The sequence below is a fragment of the Molossus molossus genome, unplaced genomic scaffold (assembly GCF_014108415.1).
Source record: "Molossus molossus isolate mMolMol1 unplaced genomic scaffold, mMolMol1.p scaffold_m16_p_12, whole genome shotgun sequence".
In the NCBI taxonomy this organism is placed as follows: Eukaryota; Metazoa; Chordata; class Mammalia; order Chiroptera; family Molossidae; genus Molossus; species Molossus molossus.
This window is the reverse complement of record NW_023425347.1, coordinates 66,615,412-66,635,734: the sequence shown is the minus strand read 5'-3', so window position 1 is coordinate 66,635,734 and position 20,323 is coordinate 66,615,412. Positions and strand designations below refer to the sequence as shown.

Sequence of the window (20,323 nt, the reverse complement as noted above, 5' to 3'; positions counted from 1 at the left end):
AAAGTGGTTGTACCATTTTGCATTCACACTAGTAATGAATGAAAATCCCTGTTGTTTCATCTTTACCAGCATTTGCTGGTCAGTGTTTTGGATTTTCATCATTATAATAGGTAGATAACTGTATTTTGTTGTTTTAATTTGCATTTCCCTAATGACATATGATGTTGAACATCTTTCATTTGTTTGTTTGCCATCTGTATACTTCTATGGTGAGGTTTCTGTTTAAATCTTTGCTCATTTTTAATTGGTTGGTTCATTTTCTTATTGTCAAGTTTTAAGAGTTCTTTATCTATTTTAATAACAGTCTTTTTTCAGATATATCTTTGCAAACATTTTTATCCAGTCTGTGACTTGTCTCCTCACTCTTGTGATAACTCACTATAGTTTTACTTTATTTTCCTGCTAAAAAATGAGGTGATTGTCTTTTCTAAAGTTTATTGGTCATTATGGTTTTCTCTTATGTAAAATGCCTGTTCAAATATTAGCTCTTTTTCTATTAGTTTGTCTTTTTATTATAAAACTTTAAAAGAATTATTTATGCTGGATAACTAATCCTTTGTCAGTTATGTTAATTTGTATATGTTAATTTAGTCTGTGGCTTTCCTATTCACTATTTTTATGGTATGTTTTGATAAACAAAAAATTATTTTATTTTTAATGTAACCTAATTTCTCAGCCCTTTCTTTTATGATTTATTATTTCCTTCCCTACTCCAAAGTCACAAAGATACACTTCTCTATTGTTTTTAAGAGTTTTATATTTTTGACTACATAGGTCTTCAATCAATCTGGAATTGATTTCTTTGTTTGGTGCAAATAGAAATCCAATTTCACTTTTTTTCCAGATGTTTGCCCAGCTGTCTAGCAGTATTTACTGAAATTCTTTTGGAATTTCAAGGGGAATTAGAGCACAGTTTTAGGTCAGTTTTGAGAAAAGCTGATTCTTTACAATGTTAAGTTTTTAGTCCATGAGCATGATGTTTTTCTGTTTATCTTTAATATCTTTCTATAAAGCTTTATAATTACCTTCATAAAAGTCTTGCACATCTTATATTAACTTTTATCACAGGAAAATTTATGTGTTTATACTTTCACATATGTTTTTTAAGTTATTTTTTTATTTTGGAATAATTTTAGATTTATAAAAAAGTTGCAAAAATATCTGGAAACAGCCCAAATGTCCATCAGTAGACAAATGGATAAAAAAGCTGTGGTACATATACACAATGGAGTACTATACAGCTGTAAGAAAGAAAGATTTCTTATCCTTTGAGACGACATGGAGGGACCTGGACAGTATTATCCCAAGCGAAACAAGCCAAGCAGAGAAAGACAAATATCACATGATCTCACTTATTTGTGGAATATAACAAACATTATATTCTGAGGAACGGGGTAGTCCCAGAGATGTGGAAGTGGGGTACAGACTGACAATCCCCAGAAGAGGGGTGAGGGAAGAGAGATAAACCACAGAACTTATATGCATGTATGCATGAACAATGGACAACAAAGCTGGGGACAGGGCAGGGAGGGTGGGGGAGGGGGTATCAGTGGGGGGAAAGGAGAAACATCTGTAACAAAAATAAATAAATTAAATTTTAAAAAGTTGCAAAGATAATATAGAGTGTTATTATACCTTTCACCCAGTTTACCCCATTGTTAAAATCTTAAATTACCTTGGTACATTTGTTAAAACTAAGAAACCAACATTGGCACATTGCTATTAACTAAATTCCAGACTTTAGATTTCACCAGTTTTTACACAAATGTAGTTTGCTCCTTCAAGACCTAATCCAATATACCATATTGCATTTGTCTCTTTAATTTCCTTTGCTCTGTGACTGTCTTCCTTTGTTTTACCTGACTTTACAGTTTTAAGGAGTGCTGGTTGTGTATTTTGTAAAATGTCCTTCAATTTGTGTTTATCTGATATTTTTCTCAGTATATTGGGGTTGTGAATTTGGATAAAGAATACCTCTGAAATGAAACTGATATGAGTTTTAAAATATTTTATTGATGTGAATTACCTGCAATAGAATGCAAAGACCTTAGATGTTCCACTCAGTGAACACTAACAACTGCATATACATTCCATCAACATCCAAAACAAGATACAGAATATTTTTATCATCTGAAAAAGTTCCTTCATGTCCACTCTACTTTTCTCAGTTAAGCACTTTCTGAGTTCTGACAAAAAAGTTTAGTTTTCATCCATTCCTAGATTTCATACAAATGAAATCATACAGTACATATATTTTATATCTGGCTTCTTTCACTTAACACAAATTTTGGGGATTCATCCATGTTATTGTGTGTATTAGAACTTTTTTTTCTATTGATAAGTAGTATTTCATTGTATGAATATACAATGGTTTGTTTATGTATTCCTTTGCTGGACATCTGAGGTTTTTTTTAGTTTTGACTAGTATGAATAAAACTACTCTAAATATTCATGTACTTCTAGTAAACATATATTTTCATTTTTCTTGGGAAAATACCTGAAAATGAAATTGGTGGGGCTTTATAAGAAAATGCCAAACAAGTTTCCAAAGTGATTGTAACTTATTTCATTCCCATTAACAACATCCTTGCCAACATTTAGTGTTATTAGTATTGAAACCAAGTGGTGGTGTTCAGGTTCATTGTCTCACAAAATAAAAAATAAAAAAGAGTCAGTTCACAGACCAAGGGGTAAGTGAAAGGAAAGTTTATTTAAAAGATAGACTCCCTGCAGTGGGGAGGGGACCCATGTGGGTTGCTGGTGAGGCTCCTGTGTCTAGGAGTAGATATATGTCTTGCTAGCCTTCGATTGGTCCTTTCAAGGAATTCTGCCTTAGCAACATCCATACATTTTAAAACTTGTGTTTCCCGCCTGACTGGGTTCATCCCTACGTCATCCATAGGGGCCTTAGTGGCTTCCCTTTTTTGATAATTTCAACTTCTCCCAGACTATTAGTGAGGAGGAGGGGGAAACATCCTTGGAGCAACTCTATGCTTGCTTTTGGTTTCTCCCTCAAATCCAACATTGGTTTCCTATCATCCTTTCTATGGTAACCTGGCTTTCTGCAATAGAAACACACACTATAGTTTTGCAGCAGAACTCACTCAGCAATCCCGTTGCTTAGCTTGAAATCTATGTTTCTGTGGTTTGTTTTTTTTGGGTTTTTTTGTTTGTTTGTTTGTTTGTTTGTTTTTTTGTTATGTAATTGCCCTGTGCTCCTTCCAGGATTCCAGAAGCTTCTATTTTTTATAAATGGGGCTGGGAATTTCTGGCCCCGGAGACACAAATTTCCATGTTGATTTTAGTTTCATTGTGAGATATGTAGAGTCTGAATAAACATCCAGATATACTGTTTACTGGGTTCTGCTTGTGTTCTGCGCTCTAAGTCATCTAAAACTTTGCCATGTGTCTCAGCCTTCCCTTCCCATGGCCCTGTTCCTCACTGCCTAACCTGTGTCTGTCGCAGTATTTTTTATTTTAGCCATTTCAATGGGTGTGAAATGGTATTTCAATATACTTTTAGTTTACATTTCTCTGATAACTAAAGAAGTTCATGTGTTCATTGGTCAATCATATATTTTTTTTTTGTGATCTGCCTGTTTAAATCTTTTGCACACTTTTAAGTTGGGTTGTTTGGGTTCTTCTGTTTGTCTTTTAAATTAATGATTTATAGTTTTTAATACAAGTTAGATACAAGTCTGTTATGAAATATATATGTTGTAGACATGTTTTCACAGACTGTGTCTTGTCTGTTCTTTTTTACACTGTATTATTTGATTGGCAGAAAATTTTAATGTTGATGAAGTCCAATCTATGACTTTTTTCCTTTTAAAAAAATGTGTATGCTTTCTAACAAATATTTATCTTCTAAGTTTGCATTGATATTCTCCTGTGTTTTATTTTAGTTGCTCTATAGTGTTGGGTTTTATGTTTAGGTCTATGAGGTAGAGGTCAAGGTCCATCTTTTTCCATAATGATACTCAGTTGTTTTAGAAAATTTTGTTAAAAAGACCTTTATTTCCCTATTTAACTAATTTGTCACTTTGATTGAAAATCAATCTACTGTACATATGTTGGTTTGTTGACCTCTGTATTCTTTTTAGTGCAGTATTTGTATGTTGTTAAATAATACTATACTGTCTTGCTTACAGTAGCATTATAGTGAGTCATGAAATTAAATATTGTAAATCCTCCAACTATATTCTTCTTTGTTCAAGAATCATTTTGCTATTCTAGGTACTTTGTTCTTCCATATACTTTAGAAAGAAGCTTGTTTAGTTCTTTGAAAAGGCCCATTTGACTGGCATTGAATCTATAAATCAATTTAGGGAGAATGGACATCTTAACAACATTGACTCTTTCAATCCATGAATATAGTATTCTACTTTTATTGAGGTCTAATTTTTTAAATTTATTAATTTAATTTACTGTGGTTTTAAATTTTAGTTTATAGTTTTAAGTATAGAAATCTTTTATATTATTTGTTAGATTTATTTATTTTTCTAAGATATACTTGTATTAATTTTTTTAGATAGAGAAGAATGGAGAGAAGGAGAGAAGTAGAAACATCAATGAGAGAGAAACATCGATTGGCTGCCTTTTGCACAACCCATTACTGGGGACCGAACCTGCAACCTGGGCATCTGCCCTGACTGGGAATCGAACCTCTCAGTGCATGGGCTGACGCTCAATCCACTGAGCCACACCAGCTAAGCAATTTGTTAGATTTCTTGTAGGTATTTTTATGCTATAGTAAACAGTATTGATTTTTAAATTTTATTTCCCAATTGTTTGTTGTTAGTATAAATACAATTTATTTTTTTTAATTATTTTTTTAAATATGTTTTTATTGATTTTTTGGGGGGGAGAGAGAGGAAGGGAGAGAGAGACAGAAACATCTATGTGAGAGAGAAACACTAATCAGCTGCCTCCTGCACACCCCTCATCAGGGATCAAGCCCATAACCCAAGCATGTTCCCTGACCAGAAATCGAACTGGGACCTGTCAGTCCATGGGACGACACTCAATCCACTAAACCACACCAGCCAAGCTTATCTTCTTATTCTGGACTACAGATCAAGAAGTTTTTTTAAAAAAATTATAAAGATGTCCGGTGTAACCATCACCCACTTCCCCTAATGATGACATCTTACATAAATAAACTTTACCAAATGTATACTTTCTACTTTATCATAAATGTACATTATTCAAACCAGGAAATTTATACTACAGACCTTCCTCAGATTACCAGTTGGCATGTATTTATCTTCTTGTTGTCTTTGTAGATAATTCTATATCACTTTATTATATGTATAGATATGTATAACTGCTTACCATACTCAACATACAGAATGGTTCCATCACCAGAAAGGAATTCCCTCATGCTATCCTGTATAGTCATTACCTCCTTCCTTTCCCTAATCTCTGGCAACTATTACTATGTTCTCCATCTCTATAATTACATCATTTACAGCATGTTACAAATTGAAGCATATAACATGTGGCCTTTTGATATTGGCTTGTCTTCATTTACCATAATATTGTTGAAATATCTCCAAATCGTTCATGTATTAATAGTTTTGTGTTGTTGTTTTTTTTTCCTTTTCTACTGCTGAGCAGTATAGTATTGTGTGAATGTTCCACAGTTTGTTAAACCATTTACCTGTTAAAGAATATTTAGGTTTGTTTCCAGTAGGAACTATTACAAAATAAAGATGCTATGAATATTTGTGTACAGGTTTTTCTGGAAATGTAAGTTTTAGTAACTCTACAGTAAATGCCCAGGAGTGCAGTTGCTGGGTGATATGGCATGTTTAATTTTTAAAGAAACTACCAGCTTCATTTCCAAAGTGACTGTACCATATTATATACCCACTAGTAATGAATAAGAGGTTCATATTTTTCACATCCTCACCATCATTTGGTACTATCAATATTTCATCCATTCTAAAATATGTGTACTGATATTGAACAGCTTATTATATCTTTATTTGCCATCCATATATCTTCTTTTGTGAAGTGTCTGTCCAAGTTTTTTGTGCACATAATCGGATTACTTATTTTCTTGCTGGTGAATTTAGAGAATTCATTGTATATTCTAGATACAAGTCCTTTTGTAAGATATGTGATTTACTAATTTTCTCTCATTTGGTGACTTGTGTTTTTCAAACTTTTAACAGAGAATTTTGCAAAGCATAAGTTTTTAATTTGGTAAAATCCAATTTTTTTCATTTTTCCTCTTTAGAATATGCCCCTCGCGGGAACCGAAACTGGGACTCTCTGGTCCGCAGGCCGATGCTCCAGCCACTGAGCCAAACTGGCCGGGGCTCATTTTTCCTCTTTAGATCATGCTTTTAGTGTCATGTCCGACAAGGATTTGCTTCTGTATTCTCTTCTAAAAGTTTTCTAGTTTTAGGGTTTTTATTGATTTTTTTAGAGAGAGTGCAAGGGAGAGAGAGATAGAAACATCGATGTGAGAGAGAAACATCAATCTGCAGCTTCTTGCACGCCTCCTACTGGGGATTTAGCTGGCAACCCAGGCATGTGCCCTGAGTAGGAATTGAACCAAGTCCTCTCAGTCCATGCTCAATTCACTGAGCCACACCAGCTGGGCTGTTTTGTTTTTTGTTTTTGTTTTTTATCCTCATCCGAGGACATTTTTCCATTTTTTATTCAGATAGAGTGGGAGGGAGAGAGAGAGAGAAACATTGATGTGAAAGGGACACATCGAGTGGCTGCCACCCGCACGACCCAAGCAGAGCCGGGGACAAACTGCAACCCAAGTACGTGCCCTTAGCGGGAACCAAACCCGGGCCTCCTGGGACTGCAGACCGACGCTCTAACCGCTGAGCCAAACTGGCCAGGGCTGTTCTGTTTTATATATAACAGCTTTATTGAGATATAATTCACATACCATAAAATTTGCCTTTTTAAAGTGTATAATTCAGTGGTTTTTAGATATTCACAGAGTTGCATAGCCATTTTCACAATTAATTTAGAACACTTTTATCACCTCAGAAAAAAATCCCATACCCTTAGCAATCACTGCCCCTCAATTTTCCCCCATCTGTTCCAAGCCTAGAAAATCATTAATCTACTTTCTACATCTCTAGATTTTTTTGCTTTGGACATTTCTTATAAATAGAAGCACATAATACATGGTCTTTTGTATCTGGCTCTTTCATTTAGCATCCATGTTATTGCATATATCAATACTTCATTCTTTTTTATAGCTGAATAATATTTCATTGTATGAATATAGCTGAATAATATTTCATTGTATGAATATAACACATTATGTTTATCCATTTATCAGCTGAAGGACATTTGAGTTGTTTATACTTTTTGCCTATATGAATAACTACTATGAACATTCATGTACAGTTTTGTGTGGAGAGATGTTTTCATTTCTCTTAAATATATACCTAGTAATGGAAATGCTGGATTATATGGTGACTCTATGTTTCACCTTTGAAGAAGTGGCAGACTTAATTACTGTAGCTTCCTAGTAAGTTTTAATATCAAGTTCTTTAATTTGTTTTTTTTTAATATATTTTTATTGTTGAAAGTATTACAGATGTCCCTTTTTCCCCCTTGACCCCCCTCCTCCCCACTCCTGCTCCACCCCCTCTACCTTCACCACACTATTGTTTGTGCCCACTGGTTATGAATATATGCATATAAATTCCTTGGTTTCTTTTCCCACCCCCCTCCTCCCTTCCCTCTGAGGTTTGACAATCTGTTTCCTACATCCATGTCTCTGGATTTCTTTTGTTCATCAATTTATTTTGTTCATTAAATTCCACATATAAGTGAGATCTTATGATACTTGTCTTTCTCTGACTGGCTTATTTTGCTTAGCATAATACTCTCCAGGTCCCTTCATGTCATCTCAAAGGATTAGAGATCCTTCTTTTTTACAGCAGCATAGTATTCTATTGTGTATAGGTTCCACAGCTTTTTTGCCTTAACTCATCTTGATCATTGAATGTATTGCAGATGTCCCCCCTTTTTTCCTCATTGACCCCCTCCTCCCCAATCCCACCCCCCTCCTGCCTTCCCCACACTATTGTCCATGTCCATTGATTATGCATATATACATATACATTCTTTAGTTTATCTCATCCTGCCCTCCCTCCCCCCTTCCCTTTGAGGTTCATCAGTCTAACAACCAATTTGTACTTCTTAATTCCTTCATCTTTTTCACCAATTCCCCCAACCCTCACCCATCTAGCAAGCAACAAAAAGTTCTCTGTATCTATGAGTCTGTTTCCATTCTACTTGCTCATTTTGTTTGTAGATTCAATCGTTGATAGATATGTATTAATTGCCATTTTATTGTTCATTCATATATATATATTTATATATATATATAAATATATATATATGTATATTCCTCACCCAAGGACATGTTTCCATTTTTTGTTCAGATAGAGTGGGAGAGAGAGAGAGAGAAACATCGACGTGAAAGGGACCCATCGAGTGGCTGCCACCCCCACGACCAACCAGGGCTGGGGACAAACTGCAACTGAGGTACGTTCCCTTAGCAGGAACCGAACCCGGTTCCCTCTGGACCACAGGCTGATGCTCTAACCGCTGAGCCAAACCAGCCAGGGCTATTGTTCATATTTTTGTTCTTCTCCTTCAAGATTTCATATAATACTGATTTGATGGTATCAAACGTCTTTAGCTTTTTCTTGTCTGGGGAACTCTTGATATGCCCATCAATTCTAAATGATATCTTTGCAGGACAGAGTAATCTTGGTTGGAGGTCTTGCTTTTCATCATCTTGAATATCTCTTGCCACTCCTTTCTGACCTGCAGAGTTTCTTTTGAGAAATCAGCTGACAGTCTTATGGGAGCTTCTTTGTAGGTAACAAACTGCTTTTCTCTTGCTGCTTTTAAGATTCTCTCTGTATTTAACCTTTGGCATTTTGATGATGATATGTCTTGGTGTGATCCTCTTTGGGTTCATCTCGTTTGGAGCTCTCTGTGCTTCCTGGACTTATATGTCTGTTTCCTTCACCAAGTTAGGGAAGTTTTTGTTATTATTGTTGCAAATAAGTTTTCAATTTCTTGTTCTCTCTCATCTTCTGGCACCCCTATGATGCAAATGTTGAAACACTTGAGATTGTCCCAGAGGCCCCTTACACAATCCTCATTTTTGGAGATTCTTTTCTCTTTTTGCTGTTCTGATTGGGTATTTTTTGCTTCCTTATATTCCAAATCAATGGTTTGCTTTTTGGCTTTACCTACTCTACTATTGATTCCCTGTAATTTATTCTTTATTTCAATTAGTGAATCCTTCATTTCTCACTGATCCTTTTTTGTGTTGTTGATGTTCTCACTAAGTTCCTTGGAGGTCTCCTTACATTCACTGAAGGTCTCACCAAGTTCCTTGAATATCTCACCAAGTTCCTTGAGCATCCTTATAACCAGTGTTTTGAACTCTGCATCTGATTGATTGCTTATCTCCGTTTTGTTTAATTCTTTTCCTGGAGTTTTGTTCTTTTCTTTCATTTGGGACATGTTTTGTTGTCTTCTCATTTTGGCTGCTTCCCTGTGATTGTTTCTATGCATTAGGTAGAGTTTCCATGTCTCCTAGGCTTTGTATGGTGGCCTATTGTTGTAGGTGTCCTGTAGTAGGATCCAGTGGTACAGCCTCCCTAATCACTCCAGCTGGGCCCTCAAGGTGCACCCCTCATGTGGACTGTACACCCTTCTATTTTAATTGAGTCTTGATTGCTGTTGGCATGTCAATGGGAGGGATTTACTCAGGTTGATCAGCTGCAAAAACTGGCTGTGCCCACTGACCACTGGCCTCTTACTACCTTGGAGGATCAGCTGTGTTGGGGTCCACCACACAGAACAAGGCTTACTTCATTAGGGCTCTGGTACCCACTGAGTCCACTTATTGAGTGTGTCACTTGTGGAAGTAATTGGGTGGTGGTGGTTCAATGTGGTCTGAAGCTGTCCACTGGGTGTGCTGGCTCTGGGGCAAGGTCAGCCACCGCCTGTGTTCTATCTAGGGCCTCTGGCATAAGCTACAGAGTGATCTACAGATGGCTGCTTCTTGTGCTGGGCTTGGAGGTGCCCAGGAAAAGCCAAGTTGTGAACCAAGGCTGGCTGCTTCTAGTGCCAGGCCTGGGGCTACTTAACGAGAGGTATGGGGCTTACTGAGACCAGATGCTGCTTGTTTGAGAGATTTTAGGAAACTCTGAAGCAGGATCCAAGACAGGCCAATCCTATGGTAAAGCAACTGGCAACAGTTTAGGTGGGCCTGAAAGTTGGGTGGGGAGGGGCCTCAGGGAATCACCAGGGTGGGGCAAACACTGTGAGCTAGGTTGCTGGAGTCCAGATGTGGCAGCTGTCTGCCGCCCCAGGGAAGGGCTCACCAAAGGAACATCAGCCTCTGCCATCATGTCTGTCTAGGAGAAAGCTACCTCTCCAGCCCTCTTTCTGAAGCCAAATAGCTCAGTTCTTCCCTGTTTGTCTCTGGCGCCCCTCAAGCTGCCTCCCTTCAGAGTTCAGAGGGAGCTGATCTGAGTAAGTTCATGCTGGGGCCCTTTAAGAGGAGCTGCCTGAGGCTCTGGCAGCTGCACCCTCCCTCAGCCTCAGTTCCCGCTGGTTTTTCCAGCCAGAAATTATAGGGACTTCTCTTCCTGGCACTGAAACCCTGAACTGGGGTCCTGGTGTGGGATGGGGACCCCTCACTCCCTCCAGATTTTTATCCACCACGCGTGGGTGTGGGACCAGTCTGTCTGCACTTCTGCCCCTCCTACCAGTTTCGGTGTGGCTGTTACTTTAATTTCATAATTGTAGGACTTCACATCAGCTCAATTTCAGGTGGTTCTGAATGATGATTGTGTTGTAGTTTAGTTGTAATTTTGATGTCGGTACCACAGCTTTTTTTCCACTTATCTGTTGATGGACACTTGGCCTGTTTCCGGATCTTAGCAACTGTAAATAGTGCTGCTATGAGCATAGGGGTGCATATATTCTTTCTGATTGGTGTTTCAGGATTCTTAGGATATATCCCTAGAAGTGGGATCACTGAGTCAAAAGGTAATTTTATTTTTAATTTTTACTTTGTTCTTTTTAGAGATTTTTTTTTTTTTTCGTTTTTTTTTTTTTTTTTATCCTCACCCGAGGACATTTTTCGATATTTTGTTCAGATAGAGTGAGAGGGAGAGAGAGAGAGAGAGAAACATCGACGTGAAAGCGACACATCGAGTGGTTGCCACCCACACGACCCAACCAGGGCCGGGAACAAACTGCAACCAAGGTACGTGCCCTTAGCGGGAACCGAACCCGGGTCTCTCCGGACTGCAGGCCAACGCTCTAACCGCTGAGCCAAACCGGCCAGGGCGAGATTATTTTGGCTATAATAGTTTAACCTTTTATATTTCTATCTTTGATCCATTTTGAATTAATTATTATTATTTTTTAATCCTCACCTGAGGACATTTTTCCATTTTTTGTTCAGATAGAGTGAGAGGGAGAGAGAGAGAGAGAGAAACATCGACGTGAAAGCGACACATCGAGTGGTTGCCACCCACACGACCCAACCAGGGCCGGGAACAAACTGCAACCAAGGTACGTGCCCTTAGCGGGAACCGAACCCGGGTCTCTCCGGACTGCAGGCCAACGCTCTAACCGCTGAGCCAAACCGGCCAGGGCGAGATTATTTTGGCTATAATAGTTTAACCTTTTATATTTCTATCTTTGATCCATTTTGAATTAATTATTATTATTTTTTAATCCTCACCTGAGGACATTTTTCCATTTTTTGTTCAGATAGAGTGGGAGGGAGAGAGAGAGGGAAACATCGATGTGAAAGGGACACATCGAGTGGCTGCCACCCGCACAACCCAACCAGGGCCGGGGACAAACTGCAACCGAGGTACGTGCCCTTAGCAGGAACTGAACCCGGGTCTCTCTGGACCACAGGCCAGTGCTCTAACTGCTGAGCCAAACCAGCCAGGGCCATTTTTAATTAATTTTTATATGAAGCATGAGGTTTAGATCAAAGTTCATTTTGGGGGCTATTGGTGTCTAAGTGTTTCAGTACTGTTATTGAAAAAGCTGTCTTTCCATTTAATTGCTTTCACAACGATTGTCAAAAATCTGTTGGGCATATATGTGTGGGTCTATTTCTGGATTTTCTATCTGCAACATTGATTTGTATGTCTTTGTCCGCCAATACCACACTCTAGCTGTATAGTAGGTCATGAAATTGAGCAGCATGTTTCCTCTAACTTAATTCTTCTTCAGCATTGTTGTAGCTATTCTTGTTCTTTTGCCTGTCATATAAAATCATAAAATAAACTTATATCTACCTACAAAACCTCTTGTCGAGATCATAATGGGAATTCATTCAGTTTATAGATGAGTGTTTAGTGAATTGCCGATTTTACCACAACTGACCTGTGTTTATATTGACCTGTGTTCTGTGACCTTTATAAATCAAGTTATTTATTACTTCTAGTAGTTTATTTTGGGGACTCTATAAGAGTTTCTTCATACACAATCATGTCATCTGCAAAACACATCAGTTTTACTTTTTTATTCCAATCTTTTATTTTCTCTTTTTTTTTTTTTTTTTATCCTCACCCGAGGACACTTCCATTTTTTGTTCAGATAGAGTGGGGAGGGAGAGAGAGAGAGAAACATCGACATGAAAGGGACACATCGAGTGGTTGCCACCTGCACGACCAAACCAGGGCCAGGGACAAACTGCAACCGAGGTACATGCCCTTAGCGGGAACCAAACCTGGTCTCTCTGGACCACAGGCCAAAGCTCTAACCACTGAGCCAAACTGGACAGGGCTTATTTTCTCATCTTATTCCATTGGGTAGGACTTCTAGTATAAATATGAATAGAAGTGTTGAGAGCAGATATCTTTTTTATATTCCTAATCTTAGAGAAAGTACATTTAGCTCCTCACCATTAAGTAGAAAGTTAGTTAGCTATGGGATTCTTATAGATTTGTATTGTTAAATTGAGGAATTTCCCTTCTATTTTTAGTTTACTAAAAGCCTTTTTAAAAAATCAGTAAGGAATGCTGATTTTTGCATCTTTTGAAGTTGTTCACATGGGTTTTTTATTTTTATTTTGTTAATGTGGATTACACTGAATTTCGAATGTTAAACCGACCCATATTCCTAGAATAAACCTTATTGAATTTGGTTTGCTAATATATTTTAAAGAATATTTGCATCTATGTTCACAAGGGATATTATTCTGTAATTTTCTTATCTTGTAATATCTTTGTTAGATATTAATATCAGTTATTCACAAAATGAATGGAAGGTGTTTCCATTTTTTTTTTGTTCAGTTTATTGACATAAAGTTTTTAATAGCATCTTCTTATTATCCTTCTAATATCTGTAGAATCTTTAGTGATGGCACTCTTTATTTCTGATTATATTTCTCTTTTCTTTAATGCGATTGCTAGTTTTCAATTTGATTATTCTTAGACTTTTTCTTTTCTAACATACACATTTAAGATTCAGATTCCCTCTATGCACTACTTTTGCTACATCCCACAAATTTTTATTTATTTTTTATCATTATTCAGTTCAAAACATTTTAAATGTTCCCTTATTAATTTTTCATGATGTTGACATTTTTTAAAAAGAATATAGGCAGTTATTATATAGATCATGGACCGTTCAGTTTGGCTTTTACTTGTGATTACATTATTTATCACATCTGGAGGAATACAGTGTTCATCTGCTCTTCACTAGTGATTTCAGTTAATCACAAAGATGATGTCTGTTCTTCCCCATAATGTATTATTCCTATTTTTACCCTAGCAATTAATAAACAACCTGTGGTGAAAATTTGAATGTAAATATCCTTCTTTTCATCAAACTCTATTAATTACCTATAGAAATTATTCTTGCCTGAGCCAGCCAGTCTTTACAAAACTATAGCAAAATGATTTTTCCAATTCTACCATTCCCATTTACATTTATCATTTGGCTTCTACTGTGAGGAAGATGCTCTTATCTCTTTCTTATTTTATTTATTTATTATCAATATAAACTCATGGATTTCTATTTTATTTAGCAGATCATAATCCATTACTATAATTTTTTTTAATCTTCACCCAAGGATATTTTTCCATTGCTTTCTACATAGAGTGGAAGGGAGGAAGGGACAGACAGAAAAACATCGATTTGAGAGAGACATCAATTGGTTGCCTCCCATACAACCTCCACCGGGGCTGGTGATCAAACCTGCAACACAGGTATGTGCGCTTGACTAGGAATCGAACTCGAGACCTCGGTCCACAGGCCAGTGCTGTAACCTCTGAGCCAAACCAGCCAGGCCACTTCTTTTTTTTTTTAATCCTTACCTGACGATATTTTTCTATTGATTTTCAGATAGAGTAGGAGGGAAGGAGAGAGAGAGAGAGACATTGATGTGAGAGAGACACATGGATTGGTTGCCTCCCACATGACCCAAACCAGGGCCAGGGATTGAACCACAACTGAGATAGGTACCCTTAACTGGAATAGAACTCTCAACTCTTTGGTCTGCTAATCACTGAGCCAAACTGGCCAGGGCTCATTATTTTGATGTTCAAATTTTCCTAAATTTAACCCTTTTAGAATTGTTCCTTTTTTATATATGTCCCCATATGTTTGGAGTCCTTATTTCGGATACTATAGCAACATTTTTTAATAGTTGGAAAAATATACGTTATATTAGTATCTATGTATCAAAATACCTTTAACTATTTCCTTACTCTTAGAATTTTAAATTGCAGGTTTTAAAAATGTTAAACAATGCTATGATTAGCATACTACTAACTAAATATTTACACACAAATATTAATTATTTGGTATAATTAATTTCTAGAAGTAGATTTATTAGGTTGCCCTCTGGAAAAATTCTACCTGGTTATATGTAGCAATATATAAGAATACCCATTTTGTCATTCCCTTAGTTTGGGTGGAATTTTAATCAGTCTATGGTTTTACTCTGCAGTTGCCAGACCAGCCATATCAGTATTACCTGGGAGCCTGTTAGAAATGCAGAATCTAATGGGTTAGAATATGCATATTAACAAGCTCCCAAGATAATACATAGGCACACTGATGTCTGAGAAGCAGTGTTCTAATATAATTTATATAGGAGTCACAAATTGAATTGGTCCTAAATTCAGACAAGGTAAGAGCAGCAGCTTATACTGGCATTTATATTAACAAAAGGTGAATATGACAAAGAAGTAAAGTTGGCTGTAAAAAAGTGCTTATCACACACACACATATATACTGTGTATGTATATTCTAAGCAAGCCTATTGGGGGGGGGGGGGGGTGAACAGGACAATGCAGATCAGCCCTAACACTGTTTCCCCAGAACATGAGAGGCAATGTTCTCTCTCCAGCCTCAGCTTCACCTTTCTTAACGCCCTGTGCACTAGCTCATTGTTTTCTGGTGGTCGAAGGATAACCTGAATCAGACCAGTTGTGGTGTGTTATAATGCATATTTCCAGAGAATATGTTTCAGTAGGGTTTGATATTATACCCAAGAATCATCATTTTAACAAGCACACCAAATGATTCTGATGCCCTAAAGTTTGAGAACAACTACACCACCATACTTCCTACAACACACCTGGAATGTATTGTTTCATCAAATGTTTTATTTGCTTCAAAAGAATGGTTGCATTTTTTATAAAAGCCTTCACCAGAATTCACTTTGTTGTAGTTATTGTTATTGGTTAATGGAATGAGTAAGTCTAGGAATTCTAATTACTTTGTTAGCCCTCTCTAGTTTTACCCAAGTGACTATGAGGATGGAGAGAAGTAATCCTATTGAACTCTATTTCACCTTTTCATTCCCTATCCTGATGACTGCCTTTTTGAACCAGTTCACATTGTTTTCAGATGATACCACAACACTTTTTTTCTATCAATATATTTTGGTGAAATAAATACTTATTATGAAAAAAAATTATTCTGTAAAAAATTTGTGTTAAAATATATTATTCTTAAGTATATAAGTCAAATATAGTAAAGAAATTATATTAAAGCTATTCTATTTTTTAAATACAAATAACTTTTTTATATAGGAGGAGCAAAGAAAAAAGGAAACAGCACATATAAAAGGTACTTGTTCTCAACAATTTATTAAAATAAATTGTAATCAACTTAGAGTAATTCACATCTTTAAAAAAAATCCAGAGCCTACCCTAAATGTTATCTAAGTATTTTTAAAAACCATAAAAATTCAAGGGAATCATTAATTTATTAGTATGTGAATGGGCATATATTTTTTAGAAAACAAAACTTGCAATGTTATATCTTAAATTAAAATGTGAAATTTTAATTTTTGTCCCTTATTTATAACCAAAGGTGTCATAATCATTGCCATATATTAATGTCAGAGGGTCAAAAGAGTTGAGTGTTTTATAACCCTTTACTGTAGATAGTACATATTATGTCTTAGTATCTCAAAACATCCATCCTCCTACATAATTTTAGAAATACTGAATATAAAGTTACAAGGTATTTAAAACAGCTTTAAAAATTAATGTTACAGATTAGTATCAAAAGTTAATATGTAAAATGTAGTAAAAGATGTTTTATGATATTGTATAAATGTGATCTCTTCTAAAACAACATTTTTTTTTCACATTAACTGTCAGCATGAATAATATAATAAGAGAAGCATGAGACTTGGAGTAACAAAAATCTAGATTGAAGTCCACCTTGTATTTCATCTAAACAACTGAGTTGTTTCTCTAATTATCAGTCTTCTCTTTTGTAAATTGGTGCAGATAATAACTAACTTAAAGAATTACTGAAAAGATAAATGAGATGTGTCTATCAAACTGCTTTGTAAATTGTAAGACACTATAGGAATGTTAGTTGTTGCTTTTATTGGTATAAAGCCAACTCACAGGCCCTTTCCACTATGGACCAAACATTTTTTAATCTGCCTATTCAAGGAGTCATGTATTTTTTAACATTTACTTTTAAAATAAGGCAATATTTAGTTATAAATAGTTAAGAAACTATCTGTCTTTTCTAATTTTCAGGGATATTCCAGAACCAAGATGTCTAGCCTGTTTAGAATCTTCTTCTGTTTATAGGTTGATTTTATTTAGAATAGACTTTTCTACTCTTGATTATCATAAAAATATTGCTAATTCCCATTTATATATTTAACATTGTACATATGATGATAGCAACTCAGAATTTTTACTATATCATCATCCTATTTTAATCCTAAAAACATTCTAAATTTTTTATTTTAATACTCACCCAAGGATACCTTTATTGATTTTAAAGAGTGTGGAAGGGAGAGAAAGAGAAAGAGAGAGAGGAATATCAATGTGAGAGAGGAACATCAATTGGTTGTCTCCCGAATGCACCCAGACTGGGGATCAAACCCGCAACCTAGGTATGTGCCCTGACTAGGAATCAAACCTTTCAGTATATGGGATGATGCTCCAACCCACTGAGCCACACCGGCCAGGGCAAGATTCTAAATTTTTAACACAAACATTGTCCTTATAATTAAGATTTGGCTCACGAATATACAATATTCATAGTAAATCTAATTTTCTTTTACAGCAAGTAAAGATCACTCTAAAGATGAATTCTGCTTTGCAACAAAAAAGGTCATTTGTGACCCCTCAGAGACTAGCTCAGCAACAAATAGCAGCAATGTAGCCTTAAGCTTATCAACAGAACCATCTGAGTCTTATTACAGCGAAACTATAGAAGCAGCTGATGACTGGTTTTCTGATGATTCTCTAGTGAAAAAGAGCTCTCCAGTGCCTTTTCTCAGGGAACCTCTAATGGAAAAAGTAGTTTCTTACTTGTCAACCATTCCATTAGAAGAATGTACTGAATATGACACTTTATGATGATCAAAAAAGATGACAGCATTAAAGAAATATTTTCAGAAAGAGGTTGAAATATAAAACTTTCAACAAATATTGAATGACTTTCCTTTCGAAACTTTGTATACACTAAAATCAGTAAAGTTAAAACTGAATCACCAGCTGCTGAGTCTCTTAACATGTCCATGCTAATATTACTTTTCTTTTTCTTTACTGTAGAGTGGTCCTACTTCCCTTGTTGATTCTTATTTCTAAAAACAAAATTATAGGAACTAGAGTGATAACAATAACATTAAACTTAACTCCTTGTGTTTCATCAAAGGACATAACACAAAATAATGCAAATGTATTTCAACATACAGGAGGAATACTTTAAAAATCTTCAGGACAGGTTTTTGTTGTTGCTGTTATTGTTTTCTAAATTGATTTTTAAAGGGAGAGGGAGAAAAGACAGAAACATCGATGTGAGAGCAAAACATCAATCTTCTGCCTCCTGCAAGTCCCCCACTGGGGATAGAGCCTGCAACCCGGGCATGTGCCATGACCAGAAATCCAACTGGCAATTCTTCAGTGCATGGATGATGCCCAACCAACTGAGCCAACACTGGCTAGGGTGATATATTTTTTTAATAAAACATTCACAGCATTTTCTTATACATTAGATATTTTCAGTTTAATTTCAATGTGGATAGGCCTAGGTAGAATACCTCCCTCAGCTTTTTCAAATTTTAAATACATAAACCACCTACCATTCAAATATTACTATATTCCAATGTTGGCAAGCAATATAATTTTTCTTCTCTAAAGGAACCTGGAACAATCTGAAGACTCTAAAAAACGTAATTTTCTTTCTCCTGTCCTGTGTCTGTTTTTCAGAGTAACCCCTCCCCCCTCCCCCACTATGATGAAAACGGGAGCAGCTATATTCATAGGCACCTGACTCAAGCTAGATGAATCAGACCGAGTTCCCCTCTAATCTGAGAGACCCTTGGCTAAATTTCTACTTATGTTTCTCAGGGATTTCTTACACCCACCATATAATTAATCTTTTTCCTTTCTTTCATCTAAATACTCTCTATTTAATTAGTCTTTTTTTCCTTTCTCTTGGGAAAAACAATTAATTAACAAAATATAATATTATCTATCGTCTGTGTTTAAATTACTCATATCTTCCCAAGAGATAAATCATACCTATTGCAATAAATGAAGAGAAACTCGTCTCAAATAAGACAGCAACATTTTCCAGGCCTATCATTTTTGTCCCAGCAGAAATGTTAAGGATTAGAACACCTCGCTCTTTTGAAGCACTTGGTCATTTCTACTTAGTATATTTATGGTTTGTGAGAACATCTCCCTATATCCACCCCTAAATCTAAGTAAGGCTATTTCAGCTCAAGGTCTTTAAGGAGCACTAAACAAAAAAACAACAAACAAACAAGAAAGGAACTAATCTTTGTCTCCTAGTGTTCTACAACTTCTGTTTTACTGGCTATCTCAGAGAAGGAAGTCATCTCTTATTTTAGTAAGATCCTAAAACTATTCTAGGAATTTCAGTTAGAGATTAGAGATTCTATCTTTGGTCTGACTAGTCATTGGGGAGCTATGGGCTGCCTTGTCCCACTTTGTGATTTGGGTAGGAAAAAAACAAAAATTCTGCAGTGAAAGACCAGTGAACATTTGCAAAGTGAAAAGCAGAGATGAGAGATGAGGAGAAAATGATTCCTGGCTTTTGAAAAGTGTTCCATTCCCTTCTTTTAGCCCTTCACAGGGCTTGCCTAGGCTTGGTAAAGCACCCTTGTATCCTAATTATGAACTCCCCTTTTTGCTTAAGCTAGTAAGATTTGATTTCTATTACCAGTTACCATACCTGAAGCCTGTTTTTAACAGTTGTTCTTGGCTTTGGTAAGGTACCCTTATACTTTTATAATAAATTCTCCTTTTTTTTTTTTTTTTTTTTTTTTACCTAAACTAGAAGTATTGTTTTTATTACTATAACCAAAGCAACCTAACCAAATTCTTGTCATTACAAATGAGAAATAAAGAGATCTATGCATATAACTTAATTGCTATACTATAATGATATAGTAAATTGCATTTAGTCAAAACAACACATTTACTTGTTTATTAAAATCTTACTCTATGTCATAGGTGTATACTTTGTTCACTTTGAAAAGCCCAGTGACCAGTACATATGAAATTACACTAGTCTAAAATTACTTTTAAGGTCTGAGAAGGAGCTGAGGTTTCGCTATCCATGCAAGCTGACAAGTTGTATACTGTTGGTGGAAATGTAAATCGGCTCAGCCACTGTTAAAAGACAGTAGGGCATTTCTTCAAAAATTTTTAAAAAGATCTAACGTTATGACCCAGCAAGTCCACTTATGGATATCTATCTGAAGGAAACAAAATCACTATCTTGAAGAGATATTTGCACCCCATGGTCACTGCAGCATTAG

The 20,323-nt window shown here is 36.0% G+C and overlaps 1 protein-coding gene across 1 annotated transcript in view; it reads left to right on the top strand.

Moving 5' to 3' along the window:
- Positions 1 to 17,932, top strand: part of CUNH1orf185 (chromosome unknown C1orf185 homolog) — a gene marked incomplete at its 3' end in the record, with an annotated part of 39,424 nt that extends 21,492 nt beyond the window's left edge. The window contains 4 exon segments of the mRNA XM_036256798.1: positions 16,089 to 16,125; positions 17,596 to 17,872; positions 17,874 to 17,895; positions 17,897 to 17,932. Coding sequence (XP_036112691.1) covers positions 16,089 to 16,125; positions 17,596 to 17,872; positions 17,874 to 17,895; positions 17,897 to 17,932 — 372 coding nt within the window.
- Positions 17,933 to 20,323: the final 2,391 nt, after the last annotated feature.